At 46.5% G+C, this 26,975-nt stretch overlaps 2 protein-coding genes across 8 annotated transcripts in view; one reads left to right on the forward strand and one right to left on the reverse strand.

The window, feature by feature from the left end:
- FERMT3 (FERM domain containing kindlin 3) overlaps window positions 1-5,689 on the forward strand; it is a 33,013-nt gene extending 27,324 nt beyond the window's left edge. For both annotated transcript variants that reach the window (XM_061606862.1, XM_061606863.1), the window contains one exon: window positions 498-5,689. In XM_061606862.1, coding sequence (XP_061462846.1) covers window positions 498-677 — 180 coding nt within the window. In that variant the 3' untranslated portion in view covers window positions 678-5,689. The remainder of the gene's footprint in view (window positions 1-497) is intronic.
- LOC133375228 (tRNA 2'-phosphotransferase 1-like) lies at window positions 3,618-24,456 on the reverse strand. Of its 6 annotated transcripts, XM_061606865.1 has the most exons (11): window positions 23,562-23,735; window positions 20,879-21,376; window positions 20,073-20,183; window positions 19,881-19,978; window positions 18,956-19,049; window positions 9,313-9,394; window positions 7,941-8,110; window positions 7,226-7,400; window positions 5,476-5,532; window positions 4,112-4,222; window positions 3,618-3,748 (listed from the first exon to the last, which is right to left on the reverse strand). In XM_061606865.1, the coding sequence occupies exons 1-11, from the start codon at window positions 23,718-23,720 to the stop codon at window positions 3,681-3,683; spliced, it is 1,623 nt and encodes a 540-aa protein (XP_061462849.1). In that variant the 5' UTR covers window positions 23,721-23,735; the 3' UTR covers window positions 3,618-3,680. The 6 variants fall into 6 exon arrangements, with proteins under 6 accessions (XP_061462849.1, XP_061462852.1, XP_061462851.1 ...); XM_061606868.1 differs by lacking the exon at window positions 23,562-23,735 and adding an exon at window positions 24,347-24,456 and having other exon boundaries at window positions 3,618-4,222; XM_061606867.1 differs by lacking the exon at window positions 23,562-23,735 and adding an exon at window positions 23,766-24,338 and having other exon boundaries at window positions 3,618-4,222.
- Between the last annotated feature and the right edge of the window lie 2,519 nt (window positions 24,457-26,975).

Genomic DNA, 26,975 nt, shown 5'->3' on the forward strand with positions numbered 1-26,975 from the left:
AAAGCGAACCACCTTTTAAACTTGCCTGCTTACCAGTAGCATAGCGGCAAATTCAGAAGTTCAGGGTCCCTTCATGAAAAGTCACAGCCACACACCCTCCTTTTTTCTGGTGCTGAGTTAAGAATGAGATCCTTGTTAATGCCTTCTCTCACAACCGATGTCCCTAGGAGCAAATAAGCATGAAAGGGAAGGGTGTTAGCTATTAAAAAGAGTCCTCTCGGTGTCTGAGTGACCTCCTTTCACTCTCCAGGAAAGGACAAAGAAGCATGTTAGAAGGTTCTTCTCAGCGGCTCACACACTCCCTTTCATGATGATTGGCTCGTAGGATGCTAGAGACATAGGGACCCCGCTCCCAAAAGTGTAAGGGGAGTAAGAGCCCCCCGAGACCCCATATGAGTGCACCAGGCTACTTGCTTACCTTTATGAGATTAATATGCACCATAGGTGACCAGCCCAGGAGGCATTTACAAGTTCAGCTCCTTTGCTTCTTTCCCCAGGTGGCCATAGAGTTTGATGAGCATATCAATGTGGCCTTCAGCTGCATCTCTGCCGGCTGCAAGATCGTCCACGAGTACATTGGCGGGTATATCTTCCTCTCTACCCGCACAGCTGACAGGAGCCAGACGCTGGATGAAGAACTCTTCCACAAGCTGACAGGGGGCCACGAAGCCCTCTGATCTTTTTCCACAACGAAGGCCTCCCTCTCCCCTAGAATCCCATGCCACACGGGCCGGCCTCCTTGTGGAGCTCTCTGGCCAATACCAGTGGGCAGAGGCTCCAACTGGAGTCTGCTGTGCCCCATAAGTGCGTGGAGGAGCTAAGAAAACTTTTTTGCTGGGGAGAGAGGGGGAAATACTTGCTAGGCAAGAGAAGTCTTTCCCAATGCAGCCAAAAGGAGGAGTGGAATCTGCAGGGATGGTGTTTTAAGGGAGTGTAGGGGTAGCAAGCGAAGTGCTTGCAGTAGGGGAGGGACAGATCTCTTTCCATACCATTTTTTCCCCTTAGGGAAAAGAAAAAAATTGCAATTTTCTTCCTGTGTGGAGGAGAGGGGTTTAACCATTCCTTTCCTACAAAACCCTGGACCCAGTCCTAGCATCCCTAGTCCAGTACCTGCCCTTTTGCCCCATTTCAGGATGACTGCTACCTGCAAAAACCTCCTAGTTCTTCAGCTGGCTTTTGAGGCTCGAGGTCAAGTCAGCAACGGGTGGGGCGGGGAGACATTTAACGATATTTTGATGCAACAGAATTTTATTTTTTGCTGGGGGACAGTGTTTATGTTTGCTTTCTTTGTTTTTGTGTACCACGCCAAGGAGCTTTAAATAAGATTTTTTTAAAATCCTTGGAAACGCTTTTTGTTGCCTTTCCCCCACTTTTTCCACAGTGAACTATTTTGTCTCTGTGGAATAACATCTCATGTCATAGAATCATAGAACTGTAGAGTTGGAAGGGGCCTATAAGGCCATCGAGTCCAACCCCAATGTCACTGTTGATATGAAAAACTCTCTCCCCCTCTAGGTACTCTACCCTCAATTTTCTCCTTTTTCTGTTTTGTTTGTGGTTCTGTTTCTCATTTTCCAGGTGGATGATAAGAATAATTCCCTATTTCTGGTGTTTAGGTATGAGTGTGGATGCTTATTTTGCCAAAATAGCACCATTCAAACAGAAGGATCAGCAGGCTGAGGAGAAACCCGAGATTTAAGTGCCAAAAAACACAGCCAAATGAGGTCTGAGCATGCTTAGCGAGCACTAAGGTTGCGAGAATTCTGATAAAAATGGAAAGGAAGCAGAAAATGCTGCAGTTTGCATGTTTGGCTATGGTTATGAATGGAAATCAGTCAAGCAAATACGACTGATATTTTTTCACATTGTTGCTGGGTTTTTTAAGCCTGCAAACAATACCTAATTAATGCCTTTTTTATATTGCTTTTTCTTGAAATTAAGTAAGCTATGTTAAGTTAAAGAGTGGAAGCCAAACTAAAGTGGAATGAAGCAGTGCTGATTGTGATGAATGCAGGTTGGAGTGGAAGTCACTGCCTCCTTACATCCCTAGCGATTGCAGACTGACAGGTTGTGTTGGGGGAGCAGATATGTGGGTAGGGTAACTGAATGGAGTATCCTGGAACAGGGCATGGCTGACTGTCTGAAAAAGGGAACAGCAGCATTGCATGCTGCAACATTTCCCCCCTAGAACATTCACGAGAACCTGAGGCTCTATCTGCCCTTCAGGCTTTCAGTCTGAAAGACTACACAAAGCAAAGGGGAATAGTAGAGGGAAGAGGCAGAGGTGGGAGATCCATTTTGAGAATGGCAGAATGAGATGAGTTTTTAATCCATTCAGGGCCAGGCTGGTCTTTCCCTTACTGGGAGAGAAGGGGTGCAGCTTCCCAGCAGCACTTGGGTCTTCTGGCTGGTGTCTGTGGTCATGTTCCCTGTCTCCTTGCTTGTGAAGCTGCAGATCAACAGGAGGGATGCAGGACGTGTTTTTGCCTTTGTGTGCGCGTCGGATTCCTGCTTTGTTTCTACTGCAGGACCAGCTGACTTAGCTCTGTGCCTTGTGGGCACCATCTAGGGTGCAGTACCGACCTGCTTGAGTGTTCTGTCAGCTGACAGCCCTGAGGGTCAATCCCTGCTGACCAGACCCTATAAAGCCCTGGCTGCCAACCTTGGTCCTTTTTGCTTGAATAGCTTGTTTTGTGTGTGAGGTTGCCACTTAAAGAGCTTCTCCCTTTCCACTGGAGCTCAATCTCTGCCTTGTTTTGACTACACATCTGGCCCTCTCAGACTCACCTGCGTCCTGCCTGCAAGGGGAACTTGCAGCCGTTCAGATGTTATTGAACTCTACCACCCATCAGCCCCAGCCAGCACAGGCAATGGTCTGGAATGATGGGATTTGTAGGCTAGTAACATCTGGAAGGCCACAGGTTCCCCCATCTCTGGCTTAGACCCTGAACCCCTTTTCCTCGAGGCCGGACAGTTGCAGAAAAGTCTTTCTGGAGAGGAGGGGGAGGCATATGTGAAAAGCACGAACTCTTCCACAGCTTTTGTTTGTGGAGGTAGACAAATGCCCACCTCCTCTGGAAGGAGAGAGAAATCAATATATGTCCAAGAGCTTGAAAAGGTTGTCCAACATGGAGTGGGAGACACACCGTATAGCAGGAGTCACCAATGTGGTGCCAATGGGCACCAGTACTTCCTATGGTGCCTATGAAAAGTCTCAGTAAATATCTCCTCAAAAATCTATAACACGTGAGAGACTGTTCACACTGGCTTAGCCTCTACTACATTGCATACATACCCTTGAACATGGCCACTTTTCATTGGATGCCAGGACTGGACTCCCTCACTCTCATTCTGAAGGAGAGGTGCAAAGATCTTTCCGGAAGCGAGTGTGAGAGTGGCTGATGTAGGTGTCTTTTCCTCCCTTTGAAGGACTTGCCCTCATTTTGTGATCCTGTCTCTTTCTGTTCTTTCAGATGTGGCAGCCATTTTATGATATACAGCCCATGGCAGCCATTTTGTAACTGGCACTTTCTCAAAATTCCAAATATGTTCCCTGGCCGATAAGGATTGGCAACCCCTACTGTGCAGAGAGAGATAGAGAAAATGCACACACTATATTTAAATAGTGAGGTGTCTTGTTTGGTGAAATACATATATGCACAAAAACATAAACAACAGTCTCATGGAGAAAGTGAGGTAGATGTTTCCAGTAGCTCAAGACCAGGACAGTCGAGAGACAGCAGACACCCTGGAGGCAAAAAAGGATATAGAGTTACTCCTCACAAAAAAAACTTGAGGCAAGTTTACAGACTGCAGCCTCCCCTATTTTTTAGTGACAACACCTGTCCCTAGAACATGAAACAAAAGTGTTCCTGCGCATGTACAAAGGCAATGTGGTTTAGTAGCTATAGTGCTGGGAAAACCCAGATTAAATCCCCACTCAGCCATGAAGCTCACTGGGTGACTATGGGCTAACCTACCTGACATGGTTGTTGTGAAGCTGAAATGGGGGAGGGAGAAGAACTATGTATGCCACTCTGAGCTCTTTGGGGGAAGGGTATGATAGAAACATGCCCAGGCTGGAGCGGCAGGAATAGGCCGTGCAACTTACGCCTAGGCCGGAGCTGTAAGGCTTCCCTGAAGTAGCACGGGAGTAGCAGCCCATTGGCATCACCAGGCGTGAGGATGACTCCATTAGCCGAGCTGTAAAATGTGATTCCATCTGCAGGAGAACACACATTTTGCAGGTCAAGTTTGAGGCACGTTAAGCACAGAACCACTTCCTCCCCTTATCCTGTAATGCGGTGCAAGAGGAGTGACAGGCAAGCTTGACTTTGGAATCCTTATTCTCTGCTCTTATTGACTGATTTATAAAAGTATTGATATATTGCCAATTCATACAATGTAACATGGTGGTGTACAGCAATATATGCAATAAAATGTAAAAGACCATAAAAACAAGGCATAGCGATCATGAAAATGATTGCCTGGTCAAAATATTTAAACTGTTGCAAAGGCCTGTCTGCTTAAAAAGATCTTCAAGAGATGCCTGAAGATCAAAAGCAGGAGGCCTTTGTTGGTTAAGGGAAGGGTCTGTGGACATTAGGATGCCTGGATTCCACTTATTTATTTAAAGTATTTTCATATTGACCTTTGGCTGAAAAAAAGGCTCCCAAAAGGATCTCGGAATGATCAATATAAGATGGTCCCTGCCCTCAGGCTTACAATCTAAAAGACATGACACGAAAGGAAAAGCACTTGGGAGAGAGGAGGAAACAAAGCAAGCTTGGTCACTAGTTCTTAATTACAATGTTCTTATGTGTTCTTTCTGGCTGGTGTGGGAAGGGAGGAAAAAAACTCCCCGAAGCTTCTTGTTCTCTAGCTGACTAGGTTGGTTTCCCCCTTGCCATGGTATTCATCCTGGGAAGTAGTGGGAGCAGCCTCCTACTGTCCCTTGGTCCCCTAGCCGATGGCAGAGGCCACAGCGTGCTGCCTTTCAGCTCTCCAATCCCATTTCTTAACAATAAGGTGGTATGTAGCAAGAGCCAGTGCAGTAGCAGGCAGAACAATAATTTCCGATGAAAAACAGAAATTAATGAACGAATGGCTTTTGCGAAATCACAGAGTTCAACCAGAAAGGAGGGTGCTCAGTGGGCCTCTGTGTGCGTGTACGCAGTGGCACCTCCCAGGGCCCTGAGGCCCCAGCAAGCAGATGCAGGCCCACGGTGTCAGCCCTGCTATCAATCCTCCTTTAAGGAGGCAAGCAATGGGTTGGAGGGTGGGACTTGCTTTAGCTGGTTGCTTGCCCCATTCCTCCTTTGATCTCCAGCAGGGGTGGGGAGTCTCTGTTCCTCCAAGTGTTGTGGGGACTCTCAACTCCCATCAGCCCTAGCTAGCATGGCCAATGGTCAGGGATGATGGGAACTCATCTAGCAACATCTGGAGGGCCTACAGGGTTTCTGCCTTTTCACTTACCTGCCAGAGCTCGGGTGACATCAATGACTACGGCCACCTCACAGTTGTTTCTCATTCCTACACAAAAGAAGAAAAAAACACCCATAAGTGGCTTCTGTTATATACTGTACTCCCGTTGTCTCTCTTTGCTGTTTCTCTATTTTCCGATCTCTGTTCCAGGAAATTAACAGTCCATATGTTGTCCTTTGGAAGACCCTTCATTAAAACCTTGTTAGTGTGAGTTCCTAAGCTTTGCCATTCTTTGAGCCCCACGCTTAAATCTCCGTAAGGGATCGCATCTCTAGTTTATCATTCCTATTAGCAGTGAAGTTGGGGAGGTGTGCCAATCACTGTGTAAGAGAGAGGTCTGTAGGACCTCAGGTGAACTCTGAGATTAAGCAAGTACAAACACTGGAGGTGAAGGGATGAGGAAGACACCAGAACAAGCCAAAACAAAATTAGAAGCGTGTATGCATACACTCATGCAGGGAGGGAAAGGAAGGAGCAGAGTCTGAAAGCAGAAGTGCAGGGGGCACCTCAGCTAAGGCTGCAATCCAATACATGTCTACTCAGAAGTAAGCTCCACTGGGTTCAATGGGACTTACTCTCAGGTAAGTGTATACTGGATTGCAGCCTAAGCCATTTGGTCATAACATGAGCCACATTCCAACTGTGGAGTGGGGAAGCATGTTGTGAAACCGGAGAGGGAAGGCAAGCGAGGGCAGGAGTCACTGTGAGGAAGGCAAGCGAGGGCAGAGGTCGCTGTGAGGAAGGCAAGTGAGGGCAGAGGACACTAAGGAAGTGAGGGTCTTGCGTGGGTGACAAAATTGTTTTTACAAAGAACTCAAGATGGCAATCCCACACCCCAATAGCCCAATGAGGGCTGACCATGCTCTGTAGCCACAGGATAATTGAGTGTCAGTTGGAGAGGGAAAATGGAATGAAGCATACTAGAGGAGGGCATGGTTCTCTGGCTGGCACCCTGAACAGAAGCACTCCAAACTGCAACAGTGACTTGCAGGTCCCGCATGCATGCATATATAAGTCCATGCACATGCGTGCTAAGATGCAGGCCAAATCCAGGCACTAAATGTGTCTAATCGCACTGGTAGGCCACAGGTTCCCCACTAGTGGTATAAACAATAAGGAGCTAGATGGACCAGTGGTCTGATTTGGTATATGGCAGTTTCCTCTGTTCCTATGCAGAGAAGCTCCCCTCCCAATTAAAATCTTAATTGACAGTAGCAATGGATCTGCCAATTTCAGTTCTCTCCAATTCTCAATTTTCCAACCTTAAATTCGGTTCTCTGTATCTCTGCAGCACTTTGCAAATTTTGCTTTAAAAAAACCTCACAAAAATTCTTGAGCATTTTAGTGCAAATTTCTCCTACTAAACACGTTAGTAGGCAGGGTTCACAAATGTACATATTTTTGCAAGCAGTTTCTCCTAATGGAATATATTGTATGTTATTTTCACTAATATATTTAGTTTTATGTACACGGTCCCCTAATATATGCATTTGTGTAAATATTGCTTGGTTGGAGAACTGCTTGCAAAATTCAGAGACGTGATAATTTTGAAGGAGGGGTGTATTTCGGTTCTCATATTGTTTCAGAAAGTGCAAATTTGATAAACTTGGCTTTAAATGTGAACTGAATCTAATTCCTCCAAATTGACAGGCAGGTGCTCTTTCTCCTACTCTGGGATAGGAGTGGGGGCACTGCAGGTCCCAGATTCTCCTCTGCCTAACTCAAGAAATGGTATACTCACCACTCAGGACAGCTCCGTCCCCTGACAATCCTGCCGCTAAATGGATATGCGTTCTCCCCATCCGGGACAGGCCACTAAGGCGAATTGCTGGCCAGTGACGCAGATATGTGCCGTGGGCCACAACCTCTGGAAAATCCGACAGCTCCAGCAGTGGGTTTAGCTCCAGTTCAGACACCTGCAGTGTTGGGGGCAGGGAGGCAGTGGTCAGCTTCTGAGGATTCAGCAGATGTAGGCCATGCACTTTCAAGCTGTGACACCACAAGGAAGGAGTAGGGAGCCTTTTTCAGCCCAAGGGCCGCATTCCCTTCTGGGCAACCTTCCGGGGGCCACATACTAGTGGTGGGCAAGGCCAGAGGCAAAAGTGGGCGGAGCAACACATGTAAATACTGCCTTTTATAGTAGGCTAGTTTCTAGACATTACCCACCCACCCCTCTCCACCCAGGGAAGCAAGACGCATTATCAGAGTTCGAGGACACAATCCAGCCAGACAAAGAGGGTGTGAAGTAGGTGAGAGTCCCAAGGGCTACAAACAGTTGCTTGAAGGGCCATATTCAGACCCCAGGCCTGAGGTCCCCCCCTCTGCCATGAGGGCTAGAAACAGGCTACATCCACATTTTAGACATTTAGCATGGAGTCTGTCACTCGCTCCCGTTCATGTTCCCAAATGTGGCAACCCCCCCTCCTCTCCCCGCTTTGGTTCTCCCAGTGCCCCACCTGCAACGAGTGCCCTTGATTGGCACGGATCTGGAGGTGCCCGCCGGAAGGGTGCAGGCGCACAGCGAAGCGCTGCTTTTCGTTTGTCTCCACGACGCGCCGCACATCATCCAGGTTCCAAAGCTTAAACTGGGGCAAACGAAGGAGCTCCGCCACATCCACAAAGCCATCTGTGGTTTGGGAAGAGCAAAAGGATCAGGAACTCCCTCCTTCAACAGCCCTGTAACCAGCTAGCTGGACGGGCAAATAAAAGAGTGGTTAAAACCATACAAAGCTTGTTTTAAAAAAATCCCCACGAGCTTAACAGTCAGAATGTACCATTTCAATTTGGTTAAATAAATAAGTTATTTCTTTATTTCTTAGCTTGATCTCACATCCTTCCTCCCGAAAGGAGCCCAAATGTGAAATAAAATAATAATGGAACAATTAGTCGAATTTTAATTCAGAGCAAGGCCAAATTTTTGAACAGCTCAAGAAATGAAAGGTTAAGTCCATTTTAAAACGTTTAATTCCAGGGTGGGGGACCTCAGCCTGGGAGATACATGTGGCCCTCCAGGCCTCTCTATCTGGCCCTCAGGACTCTCCGGCCTTGTTTCACATCCTCCTTGAGTATTTTTGCCTGGCTAGAATTTGTTGCTGAACTCCGATCACACCTCTTGCTTAGATGAATGGAACGTAAATTTTACAATCATTGCTCAGTCCACTTTTGCCTCCGGCCTTGAGCACCGCTGGCATGTGGCCCTCAGACGTTTGCCCAGAAGGGAATGCAAAACTCAGACTGGGGAAAAATTCCCACCTCTGATTTAATTAAATGTCCTTTCCCTGCCACTTGGCTCTGTTGCTCAAGTCACCTGGGACAATTTGCTCTGCAGGTGACTTCTTGCAAACCGTTTCCTGTCTGCTCAGAGCATACCAGGGCCTGGGTTTGTCCAGGCTGAGCTAGTGAGCAGGAGGTTCATTTGAATGGGCTTAGCTGAGATTTTATTTAGAACCTGCTTCTGCCCCACTGACAGCCAGTGTGGTGTAGTGGTTAAGGTGTTGGGCTACGACCTGGGAGACCAGGGTTCGAATCCCCACATAGCCATGAAGCTCACTGGGTGACCTTGGGCCAGTCACTGTCTCTCAGCCTCACGAAAACCCTATTCATAGGGTTGCCATAAGTCGGAATCGACTTGAAAGCAGTACATTTACATTTTTTCTGCCCCACTAAAGTGGCTTACAATTTTATAAACTTCAGGGTTGCCATGTTTTCTTTTTGGCAGGGATCCTCTGCCTTTAACCATCGAATGAGTGTCAGAATATGAGCAGGTGATATTTTTCTTTTCTTTTTCCCAAGCAAGGGGGGGGGACAAGGAAGGGCAGAAACACTCACCACAGCCCATGTGTAACCCTAGCTTCTGTGCCCCATGGCGCAGCGCGTAAGAGAGGGCTTTGGACAGGCAAACATCTGGATCCTGAAACAAAGTTTGGAGAGAAACAGCGGGATAGCTAGTATGAATATTTATTTAATTCTTATGTTTATATCCTGACTTTTCTCCATGGAGCACAAGGTGACATACATTGTTCTCCCCCTCCTTTCCAACAACCCTGTAAAGTAGGATAGGCTGAGAGAAAGAAGGAGTGATTGGCCCAACCCCTAAGTTTCACCACTAAGTTTCATTGTTGAACAAAGAATTGAAACTTTGTCTTCCCAGCCCCAGCCCAAGAATTGCCAACATTGTGCCTTCCTGCCTCTGTTGCAGGCTGTAGTCATCATGGGGGAGATGGAAAGCAGGGCCCATTCTGTCAACTTGTCACTCAAAGCGTTCCTTTTCCAAGGGCTCTCATCCCTTTTAGAGAGTTGCATGGGAGCAAGGATTTCTGAAGGCTGGAGTCCCACTGAACCCAATGGGGCTTACTTCTGAGAAGACTGAAGGCAGAGATTTTATTTCCCTCCTTTTTTAGTTTGACCTCTTTAGTCCCCTTTTAATATCACTCCTCTAGATTTCTTAACAGTATTTTATGTATTTTAATCTATTTTAATGTTTTTTTGTGTTTTATCTTGTATGATTTTATTGTGAGCTGCCCTGAGTGCCCTATTTCAAGGTAGAAAGGAGGGATAGAAATACTTTAAATAATAGTAAATAATAACAAAGGTCACAAGCATGTGGGAGAAGTTCACCATGGCAGAATTCTCCCTTCTAAGCAACTCTTCAATGCTTATTTTAAAAGAAATGCAGGAAAACGGTGGGAGTTTGTTTTATTTATATTATTATTATTATTTTCTAGTCTGCCTGGTAGACATACCCTTCACCCAAACCAAATGTGTCACCTAAGGATCCAAACGCAAGCTTGATAGAAGTTGGGGAAAAAACAAAAGAAAACTTTTGTAAAGATTGCATTTAGATCCTTAGGTGACACATTTGTGTTATACATACCCTACCAGGCAGGCTAGAAAACCTTATAATAACAACATCTTCCTCCTATGCTGTTTTCAAAAGAAAAACCAAATCTGTCTCCCAAGAAAGATCTCACTGGGGAGAAGACCTGCAGATCCCATGCAAGGAAGGGGATTGTGTTGAAAGGGGGGAGTCTAACCTGATCTCTGTGCCGCCTCCGGTTTGCCCGTTTCTTGTCTCTTCTTGTAGGATTTTGCAGACGCCCCTCAACACTTGGCCTTTCTGCATCCATAATAATAATGACTCAAAAAACCAGAAACCCCGTGGGGGGGGACCCTTCCGTTTTCCAAAATGCTTATTTCCCCGTGTCACTAGCCGCCTACACCTTCCCAAATGTCCTGTTCTCGCCCCAGTCCTGCAAGGATTCCTCTTCCGATATTAATTCCGCCCCAACGCTCCCAAAACAGACATTGTAGTCAGCAGGAAACCTGTTTCTTTAAGTCCTCCTAGTCAGCTGACATGACGGATTTCAAGGCTTCTGGGAAATGTAGTTTCTCCCCGCTCATCACTATTTGCAGTACGTTTTCTATGGAGAATGTCCGTAGCTCGGGGGTAGAGTATGTGCTTTGCACGCAGAAGGTCCCAGGTTCAATTTTTGGCATCTCCAGGCAGGGCTGGGACTCTTGGAGAGACCTCGGTCTGAAAGCCTAGAGAGCTGCTGCCAGTCAGTGCAGACCAATGGGTCCCTAGGAGCAAATAAGCGTGAAAGGGGAGAGAGTTAGCTACTAAAAAGAGTCTTCTCAGTGGCTGACTCACCTCCTTTCACTCTGATTGTCTCCAGGAAAGGACAAGGAAGCATGCTGGAAAGTTCTTTTCAGTGGCTAACGCACTCCCCTTTCATGAATATTGCTGGAGACATAGGGACTCTGCTGGGATCCTGGTCCCAAAAAGGTAAGGGGACAAAGATCCCCCGAGACCCTGTACGAGTACACCCCAGTTTCTGAGTAGACAAGTATTGGATTGCAGCTTTAATCATTCTTCCGCCTGTTGTAGCAATTGTAATGTGGTGTGCTAGTTGCTGTGCGAGTTTTCATCGTGTTTTTATTGCTTGTTTTATTTCTTTTATAAAATACAATATAAGAAATAAAAGAAGCAATGAAAATACAATTTGAAAAAATCAAAAGGAATATTGAATGTGATGGATATGCCGTCACCTGTCTTCAGCCACAAATCCACAGACAAACCTCAAACCACCTGAATGAAGCCCACAGACCAAGTTTGGGAACTGCGGGTGCAGACATTATTGAGCTAGATGGAACAATGGTCTGACACAACATAAGAAGAACCCTGCAGGATCAGGCCAGTGACCCATCTAGTCCAGCATCCTGTTCTCCCAGTAGCCCACGATTGCCTCTGGGAAGTCGACAAGCAGGACACGAGCGCAATAGCACTCTCCCCACTTGTGATCCCCAGCAACGGGTCATTCTGAGGCCTCTGATTCTGGAGGGAGTACGTTGCCACCATGATTTCCCACCACTGGTAGCATTCTCCTCCATGAATTTGGACTTCTTTTAAAGCCATTCAAGTTGGTGTCCTTCGCTACACTTTGTGCAAATGTACAAAATATAGTTTATGTGTGTTGTAAAGGATACAGAAACTTAAGAAGCTGCCTGAGACTGAGTCAGACCATTGGGCCCATCCAGCTCAGTATTGTTTGCACTGACTGGCAGCAGCTGTCCAGGATTTCAGACCAAGGTCTCTCCCAGCCATACCTGGAGATGGCAGAGATTGAATCTGGGACCTTCAGCATGGCAAGCAGATGCACTAACCACTGCATTATGGCTCTTCCCGTAGAAGATTTGTGTATTTGTATGCACTTCAATTCAACCATCTCTCTCTCTTATTTCAGTTCCTTCCACCAGCTCTCCCTAATGTCTCTGGCAAATCGGGTAGTCCTGATTTTTTTGCCTTTGGTGGGATGCCACGTTTATAATGGTGTTGCCATTCACTGCTTAGGTGGTTGTCATCCTTCAAGCTTCAGCTTCCTACCCTGGGTCTCTGGAAGTTTAAATATATGTGCAAGGAAGGGATACACCTTGCCTCTAGACAAGGTGCAGGCGAACACTAAAGTAATTCCAAGTGTGCAGTCTGCCATTTTGCAATCTGCAGCTACCGCATCATGGATTGTTTCCAAAGTGTTCATTACCTACTGCAAGACAATTCTCTTTTATAGTGTGTGTGTGTGCATTATAGAAAGAAAGAAAAGGGCAAAAAAAACAAAAGAAAACATCAGCTCACATTAATAACATAATGACTGTCAATATATCCATCTCAGTTTAAACATCTAAGTCGATGCATGTGCTATCCAAATGCCCTGGTAGATATCCAAACGAAATGGATGTCTATTAAAAATACGTTCAGATGTGGCGAGGACAGCCAGATCTTTGGACCATTACGTGACGGCTAGGAATATAGGAAGCCGTCTTCTGCTGAGTCAGACCATTGTTCCATCTAGTTCAGTATTGTCTACACTGACTGACAGCAGCGCTCCCAGGTCTCAGGCAGGGAGTCCCTCCCAGCCCTGCCTGAAGATACCACAGGGGATTGGATCTTCTACATGCAAAACAGGTGCTCTACCACAGAATTGTGGCCCTCTCCCAGGTTTCAGAGAGGGAACATTCCCATCCCTACCTGGAGATGCCGGTGATTGAACTTGGGACCTTCTGCATGCAAGGCAGGTGCTCTTCCAGTGAGTTATGGCCCTTCTCCAGATGGTGGCGGTTTGTTCTTCCAGGCTAGAAAAGGTTTTGTGGGTCATTTAAATGCACTTTCTGATCTCTTCCTTCTTGACTGCTAGTGGGGGAGCCACCCAGATGATACCACTGTGGGCTGGTTTGGCCATAAGGGCTTGCAAAATCCACTTTTTGTTGTCCCGCCGTTAGTCCCCATAACACAGGGAAATAATTTTAAAGCTCATAAACATCTGCAAATATCAAGGATTTCTCCAATATACTTATATTTACAGTATATATTTATACTGTATATATATACATATATATACACATACACTTACACACACACATATATATATAACACCAGCAGAGAACCGTCACCCTCTTTGCTTTTAAACGAAGGGAGACAAGGTTGCCAGTGCAGTGTCTACTGATGGTACACAAAGACCTTCCCTGGGACCCACAGGAGCCCCTCTCCTGTCCTCTCCTTTAAATCAGGCTTGAAAGAAGCATTCTAGTGTAACCTTAGGAATAGATTGCGCTGTGTGCTTGGTTGCAGTGTGTGTGGTGTCTGCAGCCGTTTCTCTGGTTTGCAAATGTGCCCACAAGCTCCAACAGCTTGGCGACCCCTGACGTAACTGAATGTAGCATACTGAGCACTTAGGGGTATTACACATGTCTTTCTTTTGAGCCTCCTATACTGATGTTTTCCCCTGTGAGAAGGGTGGCCATGCGTTCTGGTTGACAAAGAACAGCCCCCCCCCCTCTCCTGAGCAAGTCCTTTCTCATCCCGAGGGCCACATTCCCTTCTGGCCAGCCTTCTGAGGGCCACATGCCAGCGGTGGGTGGGACAAGAGGCAAAAAGTGGGTGGAGCAATGAATGTAAATTTTATCTGTGTACAATAGGCTAGTTTCTACACACATTCAGCCCCTCCTCTCTATCCTCCACCTGGCAAGCAAGGGGCATGATCAGAGCTCAAGGGATGCGTGTGAAGCAAGGCAGGAGGAGGTGTAGCTGGGCAGGGTTTAAAAGGTTGAAAGAGGCAGAACCTTCAGGATGGAGGGTGGGCGGGAAGCAGCCCATCAACAATTAGGACCCGGACAGCAGACTGCACAGGTCACTTGGGGATGGGCACCGTCTTCCCCACTATGTATTTTATTGCTGTATAAATTACAGGGTTGTATCTATAATATCCTTTTTTTGAGATGAGGCGACCAGAACTGTACACAGTATTCCAAATGCGGCCGCACCATAGATTTATACAACGGCATTATGATATCGGCTGTTTTATTTTCCATACCTTTCCTAGCATGGAATTTGCCTTTTTCACAGCTGCCGCTAACTAAGTTCTACTTTGAGTAAACCCATTGCAATGAATGGAACTACGTTAGTCATGTCCATTCATCTCAGTGGGTCTACTCGGAGTAGAAGTAACATTGGCTACAACCCACAGTAATTATTTCTACATGTGCGTCTATACATTTACATTAGCGCATGCAAGTTTTATGCAAAGCTGTGTCCTGTTTTATCCTGGAGTTTTGAGGTGTTGTCTTTCCTTTTTCTTTTCTTTTTTGGCAATGCGTAAGTAGCCACCGTATTTATAAAAGTTGCAGTAAACAATTGATTTCATAAGATCCCTCCAATAAGAATTTAATATATATGTGTGTGCATGTACTTGTGCGTAAAGTGTATTAGCATGCACGATCCAGACCAGGAATTTTTAAAATGAGCTGAATTGTCCCAAGGTGGCGCAGTCCGCCTTCCTTTTTCGAGCCTTGTTTTTTGTGTGTGCATTACAGCCTGGTTAGTTTTTTGCAAGCGCTTTTCACTCTCAGCCTTTGGAAGGTCATTCCAAGGGCAAAGGAGTCTGAGCCTGAGTCTGCATTCCAATACATGTCTACTCAGAAGAAATCTCCATTGGGCTCAATGGGACTCCCAGGTTAAGCGCGTGTTGGATTGCAGCCTTAGAGGGACTGAAGGAAAGCAGTTATTCATACCCCCCCCCCCCAAGGCAGGAGATGGGCTCTGCTTGGGATGTGGAAACAGTAGCAGCCGCAATTTCAGCAGGCACAATAAACTTATTTTCTTTTTCTTCTTTGAATTGGTATCTATATTTCATCAGCATGCCTTTTGGCTCCATTTACCCCAGCAAAAACCTTTGGTTGCGGGGAGAGGAGAAATATCACCTTCCCAGATAATTTCTGGCAATTTTCCCTCCCCCCCAGTTGGGATTTAGATTTGGGGGGGCGCAGAGAACTCTGTCCTGCCTGAAATGCAGAGTGCATTGATGAAGCAACATAAATAACCATCTTTTTACAGTATCAGTTTTTAAAAGAATGGTATGGGCATGAGGCTGTCCCTAAATCTCACACCCTTAGGCAGTCTGAGGCTGCCAGCTTTTGTTTGCCCCTGCACCTGTGCTTTCAGCAGCAGCTTGATCTGCAGGCATTACCAAGGCGATCAAACTGACTTTCAGTGCCATTAAAATAAGATGATTATCTGCCCATTCCTTTAGAAACTGATCAAGCAGCTATTGAATGCACAGGAGCAGGCTAGGCCAATTCTTTCAACAGTTGGCAACCCGCCATGGATGAAAGCCATACCCGTTGTGTAAAGAGGGTTGGGCGGGATGTCCTCCCCACCCCCATCAGGTAGAGAGGCTGAGTAAAAGCAGCAGCTGGGCATCTCTGGTCACAGCTCAGACACTAATCCAGGCTCTGGTCAAAAGACTAGCTGGATTTTGGGAAACCCAGACCCCCCACTCGTTAATTGCCTCCAAGCTGCCAGTAATCCAGATAATCAATGCTCTGGGGGAAGATCAGCTAAATCCCTGCAATGCAACTGCTCTCACGCCACTGGTGCCCACCCCAATTTCACACAACTCTTGGGGCTTCACACAACTCTTGGGACACCCTCTGTAGCTGCCAGTTGAATACCCAGAATTGTTTAGATACTAACATGGTGTATATGAATACCCTGACTGGCTCATTTTGTTCCTGGGAGGAGGCAAGCTTTATTAATTGAGTGTTGTGGGGTGGTGTTTTTTGTGTGTGTATGTCTTTTCACCTTTGATGCTTTTTTTGGTGCTGTTCTTTGCGCATTTGTGATTTATGCGTGCCACACAGGAATTATTGTGAAAATGAAGCTATTCCCAGGACATGTCAAAAGACTATAATCACATGGAAACACAGAATAGCAGAAGTCAGTTTCCCAAGACTCTTGGCTGTTTCATTAAAAAATAAAATAAAATAAAGTTCCTAGTCCTTATCGTTTCAAAGGTAAATTTCAGTGTCAGCAATAGTGAGTGACATTTTGGAAGGAAGTAAAAAAGGGTTGCTAAATTATTGATAATTTTAATGTTTTGTAAACGGCTTAGAGATCTCTACATTCAAGCAATATATAGATTTTGTTAAAATAAATAAATAAGATTAAGGCTGCAATCTTAGCCCCACTTAAGAACATGAGAAGAGCCTGCTGGATCAAACCAATGGCCCATCTAGTCCAGCATCCTGTTCTCACAGTAGCCAACCAGATGTCCCCAATGGGAAACCTGCAAGTAGGACCCGAACGCAAGAGCACTCTCCCCTCCTGCGATTTCCAGCAGCTGATATTCGGAAGTATACTGCCTCCAACCATGGAGGCAAATCGTAGCCATTGTGGCTAGTAGCCACGGATAGCCTTATCCTCCATGAATCTGTCTAATCCTTTTTTTAAAGCCATCCAAGTTGGTGACCATCTTGTGCGAGGGAATTCCATAGTGAAATATGGCAAGTGGGGTATAAATATGTTAAAAAACAAATCATCCATATACTAGCAGCAAACGTTTTCTCCGAGTGCTGGTCCTTATGTAACAAAACCAGCATCAGCCATACACAAGAGTGAAGCATAGGCAGCTGCCTTCTACTGAGTCAGTCCATCTAGCCCACAGTCTTGTCTACACTGACTGGCAGCCGCTCTCCAGGATTTGAGACAGGAGTCTCTCCCAGCCTTACCTGGAGATGCCGAAGACTGAGCCTGGGACCTTCTGCATGTAAGGCAGATGCTCTGCCATTGAGCTACGGCCCTTTAGCCAGCTCGAGGGAACGCCAAGGCTTGTGGAAGAACAAACAAATCTTGAGAGGGGGAGCAACTCTATTTTTGAGGGCGATAAATAATAGCCCAGTAAGGACAGAGGATACTCAGTGGCCATAGAATGCTGTTTGTAGTGGGGCCAGTGAAAAGGGAATGTAGTATCCTAAAAAGAGGGCCTGCCTGGCTGGTTGGAAGACTCCATGCTGCTACATTTTGTTGCAGTTCCCACTTGTAAACAATTAGCATTGGTTGCAAAATTCAGTTCTCTCAGTACAGAATTTGTATACGTAGCTTGCACCAGATTTAGATATGTTGGGATGGGAGTGTGGAATCTGGTAAAAGAACGTAAGAAAAGCCTGGCTTCTGGATCAGGCCAAAGGGGCCCGGTCTAGTCCAGCATTCTGTTCTCACAGTGGCCAACCAGATGCTTCTTCTGGAAGCCAGCAAGCAGGACCTGAGTGCAAAAGTAAAAAAAAATCCACAAGGGATGGGAAGGGGATATTAGTAGACACAGGGAGGGGATATTACAGTACTATGGTAGACATAGGAAGAGGGTGTTTCAAGCACAGAGGTAGGCCTGATGCACGCATGGAAACCTAACATCACACCAGCAGTGAGGAAACAATGGAATTTCTTATTTAAAAAAAATACAACTTCTTTATTGAGAAACAGGTCCTACAAAAAGGCACAGCAAGGGGGCTTGCAAGCAGCTCAGGTGGATATTAGCCAGTGCAGTTTCAAGAGTCTTTTTTTTGGGGGGGGGGGCGTTTGACAGTAGTCCACTATCCGTATCCCCAGCATAATCTTCTTGCTTTGCCAAATAACAGCTGGTGATTTTGTGGCAGCCACCAGGTGCTTTGTAAAGCTAGTTTTGGATAGTCCCTGAGAGTAGTTCAATTTCTCGGAGTGCCTCTCCCTCAGTAGCCACGTCACTGGCATGCGCCCATCACCACAGCATAGAGCTCAGTGGCCCCTTTGGCTGATGGGCACAGCTCCTTCCAAAAGCCCCCACTGTGCTCCATTGTCAGGACATCCTGCACAGAGAGAAAAAGGCAGCCGCATGTTAAAAGAGATGCAGGAATGGGTAGGAGGCCAACGGCAGATGCCACAGGCTTTGTTGCAAACAGGAATTAGGGGGGCTGCCCAGGATTTCTGAGGGCATTTGAAGTACACGAGCCTCTCCCTCTCTACACTTAAAGGCCCTATCTGCACCTTCCATGTAAAGCAGTATCATATCGTTTTAAGGAGTCATGGTTTCCCCACAAGAATCCTAGGAACTATAATTTGTGAAGGGTTCTGAGAGCTGTTCCCTTCACACAGCTACAATTCCCAGAGTTCCCTGGGAAGAGGGACAGATTGTTAAACTACAGTGGGAACCGTAGCTCTGTGAGGGGAATAGGGGTCTCCTAACAACTCTCACCACCCTTAACAAACAACAGTTCCCAGGATTCTTTGGGGGAAGCCAGGACGGTTTAAAGTGGTATTATAGTGCTTTAAACGTACAATGTGGACAGGGCCCCAGAGAGACACAGTGGAACGGTCCCTTCCCTTTCAAAGAATATTATTTTGGAAGCTCTTGCTTCCGACAGATATCTGAACATCCCTGTATCCTCCACCAAAGTGAGCAAGAGGCAGTACCAGAGTTCAAGGGCATTTCCCAACCAAGCCAAACCACAAGGAAAGGGTAGAACAGAGCTATTGAGGGGTGTGGCCTGGGGCGAGTTCCAAAGGCCAGATAGAGAGGTCTGGAGGGCTACATTTGGCCCCTGGGCCTGAGGTTCTCCACCTCTAAGGTGGATACTTTGTCTCCTGACTAGCAGCCCCGACGCTTACCTCTCTATTGAGAAAGATGATGCTGGTGGACTCTTGGGCCTCCAGGCCCCCAATGGCGTAATGGTGCCGCACTTGCTCGGAGGTCAGGCTGCACCTGGAGTTGAAAAGGGATGAACTGGTGAAACAAGGAAACCTAGGAGGCTGACAAAAGCAAGAGACTCTAAATCTGGGACAATTTGAATTCTTGGGAAGGAATCTCAAGGGCCAGGGTCCAACTCCGGGGGTCACATAGGGAGAAGCCAGAGTCCTTCTCTGATGGGGCAGCTGAGCCACAGGATAAAAGAATCTGGAAGCCAGAGCCGAGGAAGATAGGCCTCCCCCGTGTCCCCCAAATGCGTTCTCGGTTTCCCCACAACCTTCCAGAGCTGATTCCGGAGGGGCCAGAGACAGGAGAGGGAGGAGACGTTCCTTTGCACAAGCAGAAGGCCTTGTGCGAATGGGGCAACTCTGTCAGATGCAAACCTCTATTTTCCAAGACTGTCAAAATAATCAGATGGCTATTTTTATGTTGTTTTTTTAATAATTGTGTGCCTGTTAGCCTACTTTTTACATTTGTATTTACTTCTAAATTGTTTTATTCTTTTTTTTGCGGAAGGGGGGGATGTAAAACCATTCTGGGAATTATGATTGAAGGGTGGTCTCAAAAATACTCATAATAAGCAAATAAATAAATTAAATATACTCATAAATATTATTATGAGTATTATTATTTAAACGTGTATCCCACCTTTCCTCCCAGAAGGAGCCCAGGGTGGCAAACAGAGAACAAAAACACTAAAAACATCTTAAAACATCTCAAAAACAAAACATCTTAAAAAAAAAGAAAAAGAAACTTAAAACTTCTTTCAAAAACATCTTTAAAACCTTAAAAGTAACCATAGTTAAGACGGAAGCCTACTTTTAATTTTGAGATCCAACGCATTACCTGACATAGAATTCGGCACTGCAGCGGCCAGCGCTAGTCTCGTTCCGGGCTATTCCGAGCAAGACCGGTCTGCTGAGGGTGGGTGGTGGAAGATTCACCTGGCAAAGAAGGGGGGGGAAGATGGTTCAGAGAACAGAAGGGCCCCTCCCCTTTCCCTTTGGCCCCTCCCCTTTCCCTTTGGCCCCTCCTCACCTCATCCTGGATCTCTCGTAGCACTGAGGAGAACAACTCCTTGACCACCGAGTCTCCTGGAAGGTCCTGATGGTGGATGGGTCCCTCCAGAGCAGTGTCTCCCATCACAACCTGCAAAGCGAGGATTAGGAGGAGGGACACTTCCCCATTTTCAATGGCCCAAATGACAGATTTCGGGAGGTTGTTATTGGCAACAATCTACTGCAGGGGTGGGGAAACCTCAGGCTTGGAGATCCAAATATGGCCCTCGAGGCCTCTTTGTCTGGCTCCCGGGACTCTCCCCACACCCCCTTCCCCAACCGGAACCCCTGTCTCCCTAGGCCACACCCTTCATCGACCCCGCTTTGCACCTTCTTGGAGTGTTTTTGTCTGGCTGGTCTGTGTCCTTGAACTCTAATCATGCCTCTTGCTTACCTGGGAGGACAGAGAGGGGTGTGTTGTGTGAAAAGAAACTAGCCTACTATACAAAGGTGACATTTACATTCATCACTCCATCCACTTTTGCTTCTGGCCCCCAGAAGGTTGCCTAGAAGGGAATATGGCCCTTGGGCTGAAAACAGGTTCCCCACTGCTGATCTACTGTGAAGAGCTATTTGGTCAGCTCCTATTCATTTCTATGGGAGCAGGAGAACTTCCTAGCTGCAGTCCACCTTAATGAACGAGATGGAATCAGGAGAACCATTTGGATATGCTGAAAAGCTTACGCTTGTCCTTCACCCCAAAGTAACCTTTGTCACAGAGCTGCAATTTGACTCATTCTTTTGACAACAAGAACACCCCCATCCCCACGCAACCAGTCAACCAACCTGCGGTTCAGGATGCCCTCCAGAAATATCGATCTTTCCAGGTGCCTCCCCTACACACTGACTCCGTCGCAAGAAGACAAATTGGTCGTCCGCCGTGTGCAACATGGCGCCCACTCCCAAGGGATCGGCAAGGTAGGCCTGGCTGTTCCCCAAGTCCTCATGCCCGCGCTCCTGGAGCTGCCCGGCTCTATCTGCCAGGTTGGTGCCAACAAAGTCCTTGTAACAGGTGAGGCCGAGGCGGAAGGTCAAAACATCCCCCTCCCACTTGATTGAGTGGAGCCGGAATTTGGCTCCGTCAAAGAGCCATGGGCTCTGCTGGCGCCGTGCGGCCCAAACTGTCTCGATCCAGACCCCGTCACCAGACAGTAGGCGCCGGTCATACAGCGGGGAGAGCTCTGCTCGCACCTGACTCTCAGGGATGCCCTCAGGAGATGGGCACTGGAACAGGAGGGAGATATCGGGATCCATCTTCTGCCTGCTCTGCCCATCTATGGGCATCTGGAAGATGGAAAAAAGAAAAGGCCTTTTCAGTTGTGGCTCCGTCAGTGCTCTCCCCAGTGGTCCACTTGGCACTGTCATTGACATATTCTCAGCAGCAGGTAAAGACTTATGTTCCCCCCCCCAAGCATTTCATAGACTGAGATAATGTTGTTTTGTTATTAGCATGCTGTCAAAGCTTGCTGCAGGCTGTTATGGGGGCTATTTTGTTCTGTTTTTATAGTATAACGTATTTATGTTTTTAAATGTGTTGTAAGTTGTTTGGAGACCTTTGGGCAACAAGTGACTAACAAGTCTAAATAATAATAACAAAGCTATCTACCTACCTTGCCGTGGAGGACCAAGGCCCAGATCCTTCTGGCCATGGTAGAGTTGCCATTGTGTTTTTCTCGCCCTGTTCCTGTGCCTTTAACAGCTGCCTGATGCACAGAAATTAGTAGGAGTTAAATGGCAAAGGAACAGGGTTACCACTTTTTTTTATGGTCTCTGCTCCAATGCCTCTATAAAGCAGCTCAGTACACTTAAACTAAACAGGTAACTGTTTTCTTGGCACGTGAGGTTGCTGTTAAAGGCACAGGAAGCAATCTGTCTCCTTTGTTTTTAATTTTACATGAAAGGCAGACATTCAGACGTGTACAGTTTTCTCCCACCATCAGATAGCTGGAGAAATTATGCCTGAGCAAAGCTGTTAAAAAAATAGTAAAGTGACTATGGGTTAGAACAAGGACTGACTGGCTCCCTATGGCCTGAGACCTGTAATGAAAAATGCAGTTTGCATGCAAGCCCTCAGTTCTCACATGGAGCCCTTGACATTGCTTTGGGGGGAGGTCTTTTGATTTTGAGTCCTGAACTTGCTCCAGAATTTGGGTCCCCAAGGGTTAGCAGGAACACCACAGATAAATCTAAAGTAATGTTATTGTTGTCAAAAGGGAATTAGTAAACAGCTTATAAATATACACAAACAGATGTTAATTGACACAGACATTTATACGCAGCATCCTAACAAGAGGCCAAGTCTGAAAAGTTTAAAATTAAAAAAAGAGTTGATGTTTAGGAACCTACCTTATACCGAGTCAGGCTGCGTACACAGCACACATTTTAAGCACGTGACTTCTTCCCTCCCAACCTCGAATCCTAGGAACTGTAGTTTGTTAAGTGTGCTGGGAACGGTAGCTCTGTCAGAGGTAAATCAGTTCCCAGGATTCCTTGGGGGAAGTCATGTGCTTCAAATATTGTTTTAAATATATGGTGTGTATGCAGCCTCACAATAAAGAAAGTGAGAAGGAAATAACATCAGAAAGTGGGGGATAATGTTTGCCAACCTCTTTGCAAACAGATCAGAATGAACACTCAATAAACAGGTCATTTGGAAGTGACCCACGAAAGCAACTGTGTTTTAAAAAAAACATCTAAAATGATGCCAGCCACAAAGGTTGTCCTAAAGCTCTGAAAAATGGCTTTTAAAAATGCATTTTTCTTTTGCTGTCCAGGTGGGTGGGGGAAAAGATATGGACATGTTTTGGGGGCTTTTCTGTCAAGAGCCTCAGGCCATTGAAAATTATTGATTAATTATTGTAGGAAAGGAGGGGGTGACATTTTAAGTGATCGCATCTTGGTTTAACACTAACTCTGCACTATATATTTAAAGCAGTATTCTATACCATTTCAAATAGCCATGGCCTCCCCCAACGAATCTTGGGAACTGTCTTTTGTAAAGAGTGCGGAGAGTTGTTAGGAAACTCCTATTCTCCTCACAGAGCTACAATTCTCAGAGTTTCCTCTGGAAAGAAGGATTGACTGTAAAACCACTCTAGAAATCGTAGCTCTGTGAGGGGAATGGGGAGGGCTGTCTCCTAACAACTTTCAGCACCCACCACCCACCTACAGTTCCCAGGATGCTTTGGGGGTAGCCATGACCGTTTAAAGTGGCACCGCTTTCATGGTATAGTGCAGATGAGGCCTTTTACATTGACAAGTGATAAGAGAGAATGTACAGTAAAGGATTTACAGTAAAGGAGACAGCAATCTATGGATAGCGCAGGAGGAATTGCAACTCATCTTGCCTAGAAACCCTGGAACCTTACACTGAGCCAGACAATTGATCCATCTAGCTCAATACCGTCTACTACACACTGACTGGCAGAGGCTCTCCAGAGTTTCAGAGAGGGAACATTCCCAGCCCTACCTGGAGATGCTGGGGATTGAACCTGGGACCTTCTGCGCGCAAAGCCCTTGCTCTGCCACCAAGCCACAGTCCTTGATGGGAGATGAGCCCCACAACCTCTGAAAGGGCCACTGGTTGGTTCCCCAAACCAAGCCAGCCAGGCATTTCTGAGAAGCCCATGAGCCAGGCATGAATCCCGTCACCAAAGGTAGACTACTTGTATACCTGGAGGCTCCGCTTAGCCATAATCATGCCTAATGGCCCTAGATCTCTCCTCCATCAAGCCAGTGGTTTTATTGTATTGCATTTTTTGTTTGTTTGCCACAATAAAAGCCCATATCCTTGCTTTCCGATAGTTGGTAGAAGTCAACTGTATAACCCAAGAGGTTTGCTGGGCTCTATGCCTCCCCCTCGCCCAACTGTCGAGCCAAGAGGGCCAAATCAACCCGTCGAAAATAGCCCGCCGCTGTATTATTTCTGATGGCGCTTTTTGGTGCGTGCGCGCTCGCCCTTAGCCCAGGCCATCCGCGTTCCATCATTCCGGGCCGCCTAATTAGACGGGCACATTATGCAAGTGACGAGGACGCCACGTCGGGCGAGCTGGCATTTTAACCCTTCGCGTCTGGAAGCGGAGGCTGGCCGACAGTTGAACGCGCGTCTCTCCCACCCTGTTTGCAACAGAGCCACGCGCGGTGCGCCCGGGCAGGCTAGGGCTCTCCCCACTGCATGATACAGCGAGATCGGGGGTTGGGAGGTGTCTGCAGTGGGCCGAAAGGGGGCCTTCCTAGGTACCCAGGGCTCCTTACCTCTCTGCGGCCGCCTACCGGAAGGAAGTGTGCTTTTAAAGAGCCGGTGCTTGCTTCTGCTGTTGCTGTGTGTCTGCTCAGCTACGGAAAGCCCCAAAACCAGCTGCTTTGTCAGCTTGCCCTGAGCTCAGTGCCAACACGTTTGCCCTAACATCTCATCTGTCAGGAGTGTGTGTGTGTTATGTGCCTTCAAGTCGATTACGACTTATGGCGACCCTATGAATCAGCGACCTCCAAGAGCATCTGTCATGAACCACCGTGTTCAGATCTTGTAAGCTCAGGTCTGTGGCTTTCTTTATGGAATCAATCCATCTCTTGTTTGGTTTCCTCTTTTTCTACTCCCTTCTGTTTTTCCCAGCATTATTGTCTTTTCTGGTGAATCATTTCTTCTAGTTGTGTCTAAAGTATGATAACCTTAGTTTCATCATTTTAGCTTCTAGTGATAGTTCTGGTTTAATTTGTTCTAACACCCAATTATTTGTCTTTTTCACTGTCCATGGTATGCGCAAAGCTCTCCTCCAACACCACATTTCAAATGAGTTGATTTTTCTCTTATTTACTTTTTTCACTGTCCAACTTTCACATCCATACATAGAGATCGGGAATACCATGGTCTGAATGATCCTGACTTTAGTGTTTGTTGATACATCTTTGCATTTGAGGACCTTTTCTAATTCTCTCATAGCTGCCCTCCCCAGTCCTAGCCTTATAATTTCTTGACTATTGTCTCCATTTTGGTTGATGACTGTGCCAAGATATTGATAATCCTTGACAAGTTCAATATCCTCATTGTCAACTTTAATCCTTTGTCAGGATTAGAAAAAGTAATAAATCCAGCCCCTATGCTTTTATTATCATCATCATGATTCCTGCATTGAGCAGGGGGTTGGACTCGATGGCCTTATAGGCCCTTCCAACTCTACTGTTCTGTGATGATCATTATCATCATGTGTGTGTGCGGGAGTGCACTCAGCAACAAAATGTTACAGAGTGGAAGGCTCCTGTTCAGGGTGCCAGCCAGCCAATGCCCTTTTCCAGGATACTCCATTCCATTCTGTGCCTCTTGCCTTCCTCACTCCCATCCACTGATGCACAGCCTTCAGTGGCCACTGAGGATATTTCTTCACTGGATTGTTTTGGGATCTCCCAAATCCTGGGAACTATAGTTTGTTAAGGGTGCTGAGAGTTGTTAGGAGACATCTAGTCCCCCCACAGGGCAATAATTTCCAGAGTGGTTTAACAATCAATCCCTCTTATGTTTATATAAAAGCTTACCAAAAAAAAAAAAAAGGTTAGCAGCAGATCCAAGGCCCAGCTCCCAGTGAGGCACTAAATCTGTATCTGGACAGTACCATTTTGCTGACTGAAAATGGGGAGGGGAGAGGGCTCACATGACTGAGACAGACAACAATAACAAAATCCCTTGCACATTCCTTTGCCTAGCTTTCTGCATGCAGGGATTTATTTTATTTTTTGTTTCATGCATTCATTCAGGTGAGCCCCACTTTCAGACTGAAGAGGTACAGCCCAGACACAAGTTGACCACCATAATAAGAACTGTGTCTTAGAAAAGGCCTTCCTACCTAGCTCTCTTACACCAGAGAGAATGCTTTTTCCAAGATGGTGCCTACCATTGGAGGGTAGCCTTTGGGCCAATGGGGCACCGCTCCACCTACCGCAGTCTGCTCTCAGCCAGTTGCCTTTCTACTTTCTGGTGGCCCAACTGAGCCCCAACCTGTACGAGGATAGCTTGTCTTCTATTGTCTATGTTCTAGTAGTAACCTCTAGGTTAGACTATTGCAATATGTAATACATGGGGCTGCCTTTGAAGGCGGTTTGGAAACTCCAGCTACTGCAGAGCTGCTGGTTATGTCGCAATTTAAGACGAGCGAAGAAAAAAGCCGTTGAAGAGTTTCACTTGGGATTCAGCCAGAGAAGACAGCAAGAGACTGATGAATCTGATTAGGATCCTGACAGCTTTAACAAGACGACAGATGAAACAGTCGACATGGATCAAGAAAAAGATCCTTAGAGGCAAAGCACCTGAGGAACAGGCCCAATGCGTTTATTGTAAGTGAAGTGCATAGGGGAGATTTATCCTTTTATGGATGCTGGATTCTTTGTGCCCCATAACCCTTTCCTGCTTTGATTGCTGTGAAACGATATCTGTGGCCTCATCTGCGTTAAGACATGTAAAGGAGTATCACACCCCTTTAAATAGCCATGGCATCCCCCCAAGAATCCTGGGAAGTGTAGCTTGTTAAGGCTGCTGGAAGGGAATGGGGGGGGTCTCCTAACAATTCTCAGCACCCCTGAACAAACTACAGTTCCCGGTATTCTTTGTGGGGATGCCATGACTGTTTAAAGTATATGATACTGCTGCAAATGTATGGTGCAGATGGGGCCTGTACCTATAAAAACCAGTGCCCAATCACACGTTGCAGTGTGACCAAGCAGCTGCAACAGACAGCTCTGGGAAAGGCCACTATTCCTGGATGCCATTTGCCTGCCCAGGGATGTAGTGTCCAACGGCTAGAGCAGGGGATGCCAGATTTCTGTTTTGTTTTTCATTCCTAGGCTCACAGAGGGGGATTATAATGGCTTGGCGTGTATGGAAATTGAAAGTTGC

Source organism: Rhineura floridana, chromosome 22 (assembly GCF_030035675.1).
Source record: "Rhineura floridana isolate rRhiFlo1 chromosome 22, rRhiFlo1.hap2, whole genome shotgun sequence".
Taxonomy (NCBI): Eukaryota; Metazoa; Chordata; class Lepidosauria; order Squamata; family Rhineuridae; genus Rhineura; species Rhineura floridana.

Coding starts and splice junctions, on each gene's coding strand:
- LOC133375228 (XM_061606864.1), bottom strand. CDS start 23,720: ATGGGCTTCTCAGAAATGCCTGGCTGGCTTGGTTTGGGGAACCAACCA. Junction 9,395..18,955: donor TCATCTTTCTCAATAGAGAG/GTAAGCGTCGGG, acceptor ACTTTGTTTCAG/GATCCAGATGTTTGCCTGTC. Junction 7,401..7,940: donor ATCAAGGGCACTCGTTGCAG/GTGGGGCACTGG, acceptor CCAACACTGCAG/GTGTCTGAACTGGAGCTAAA.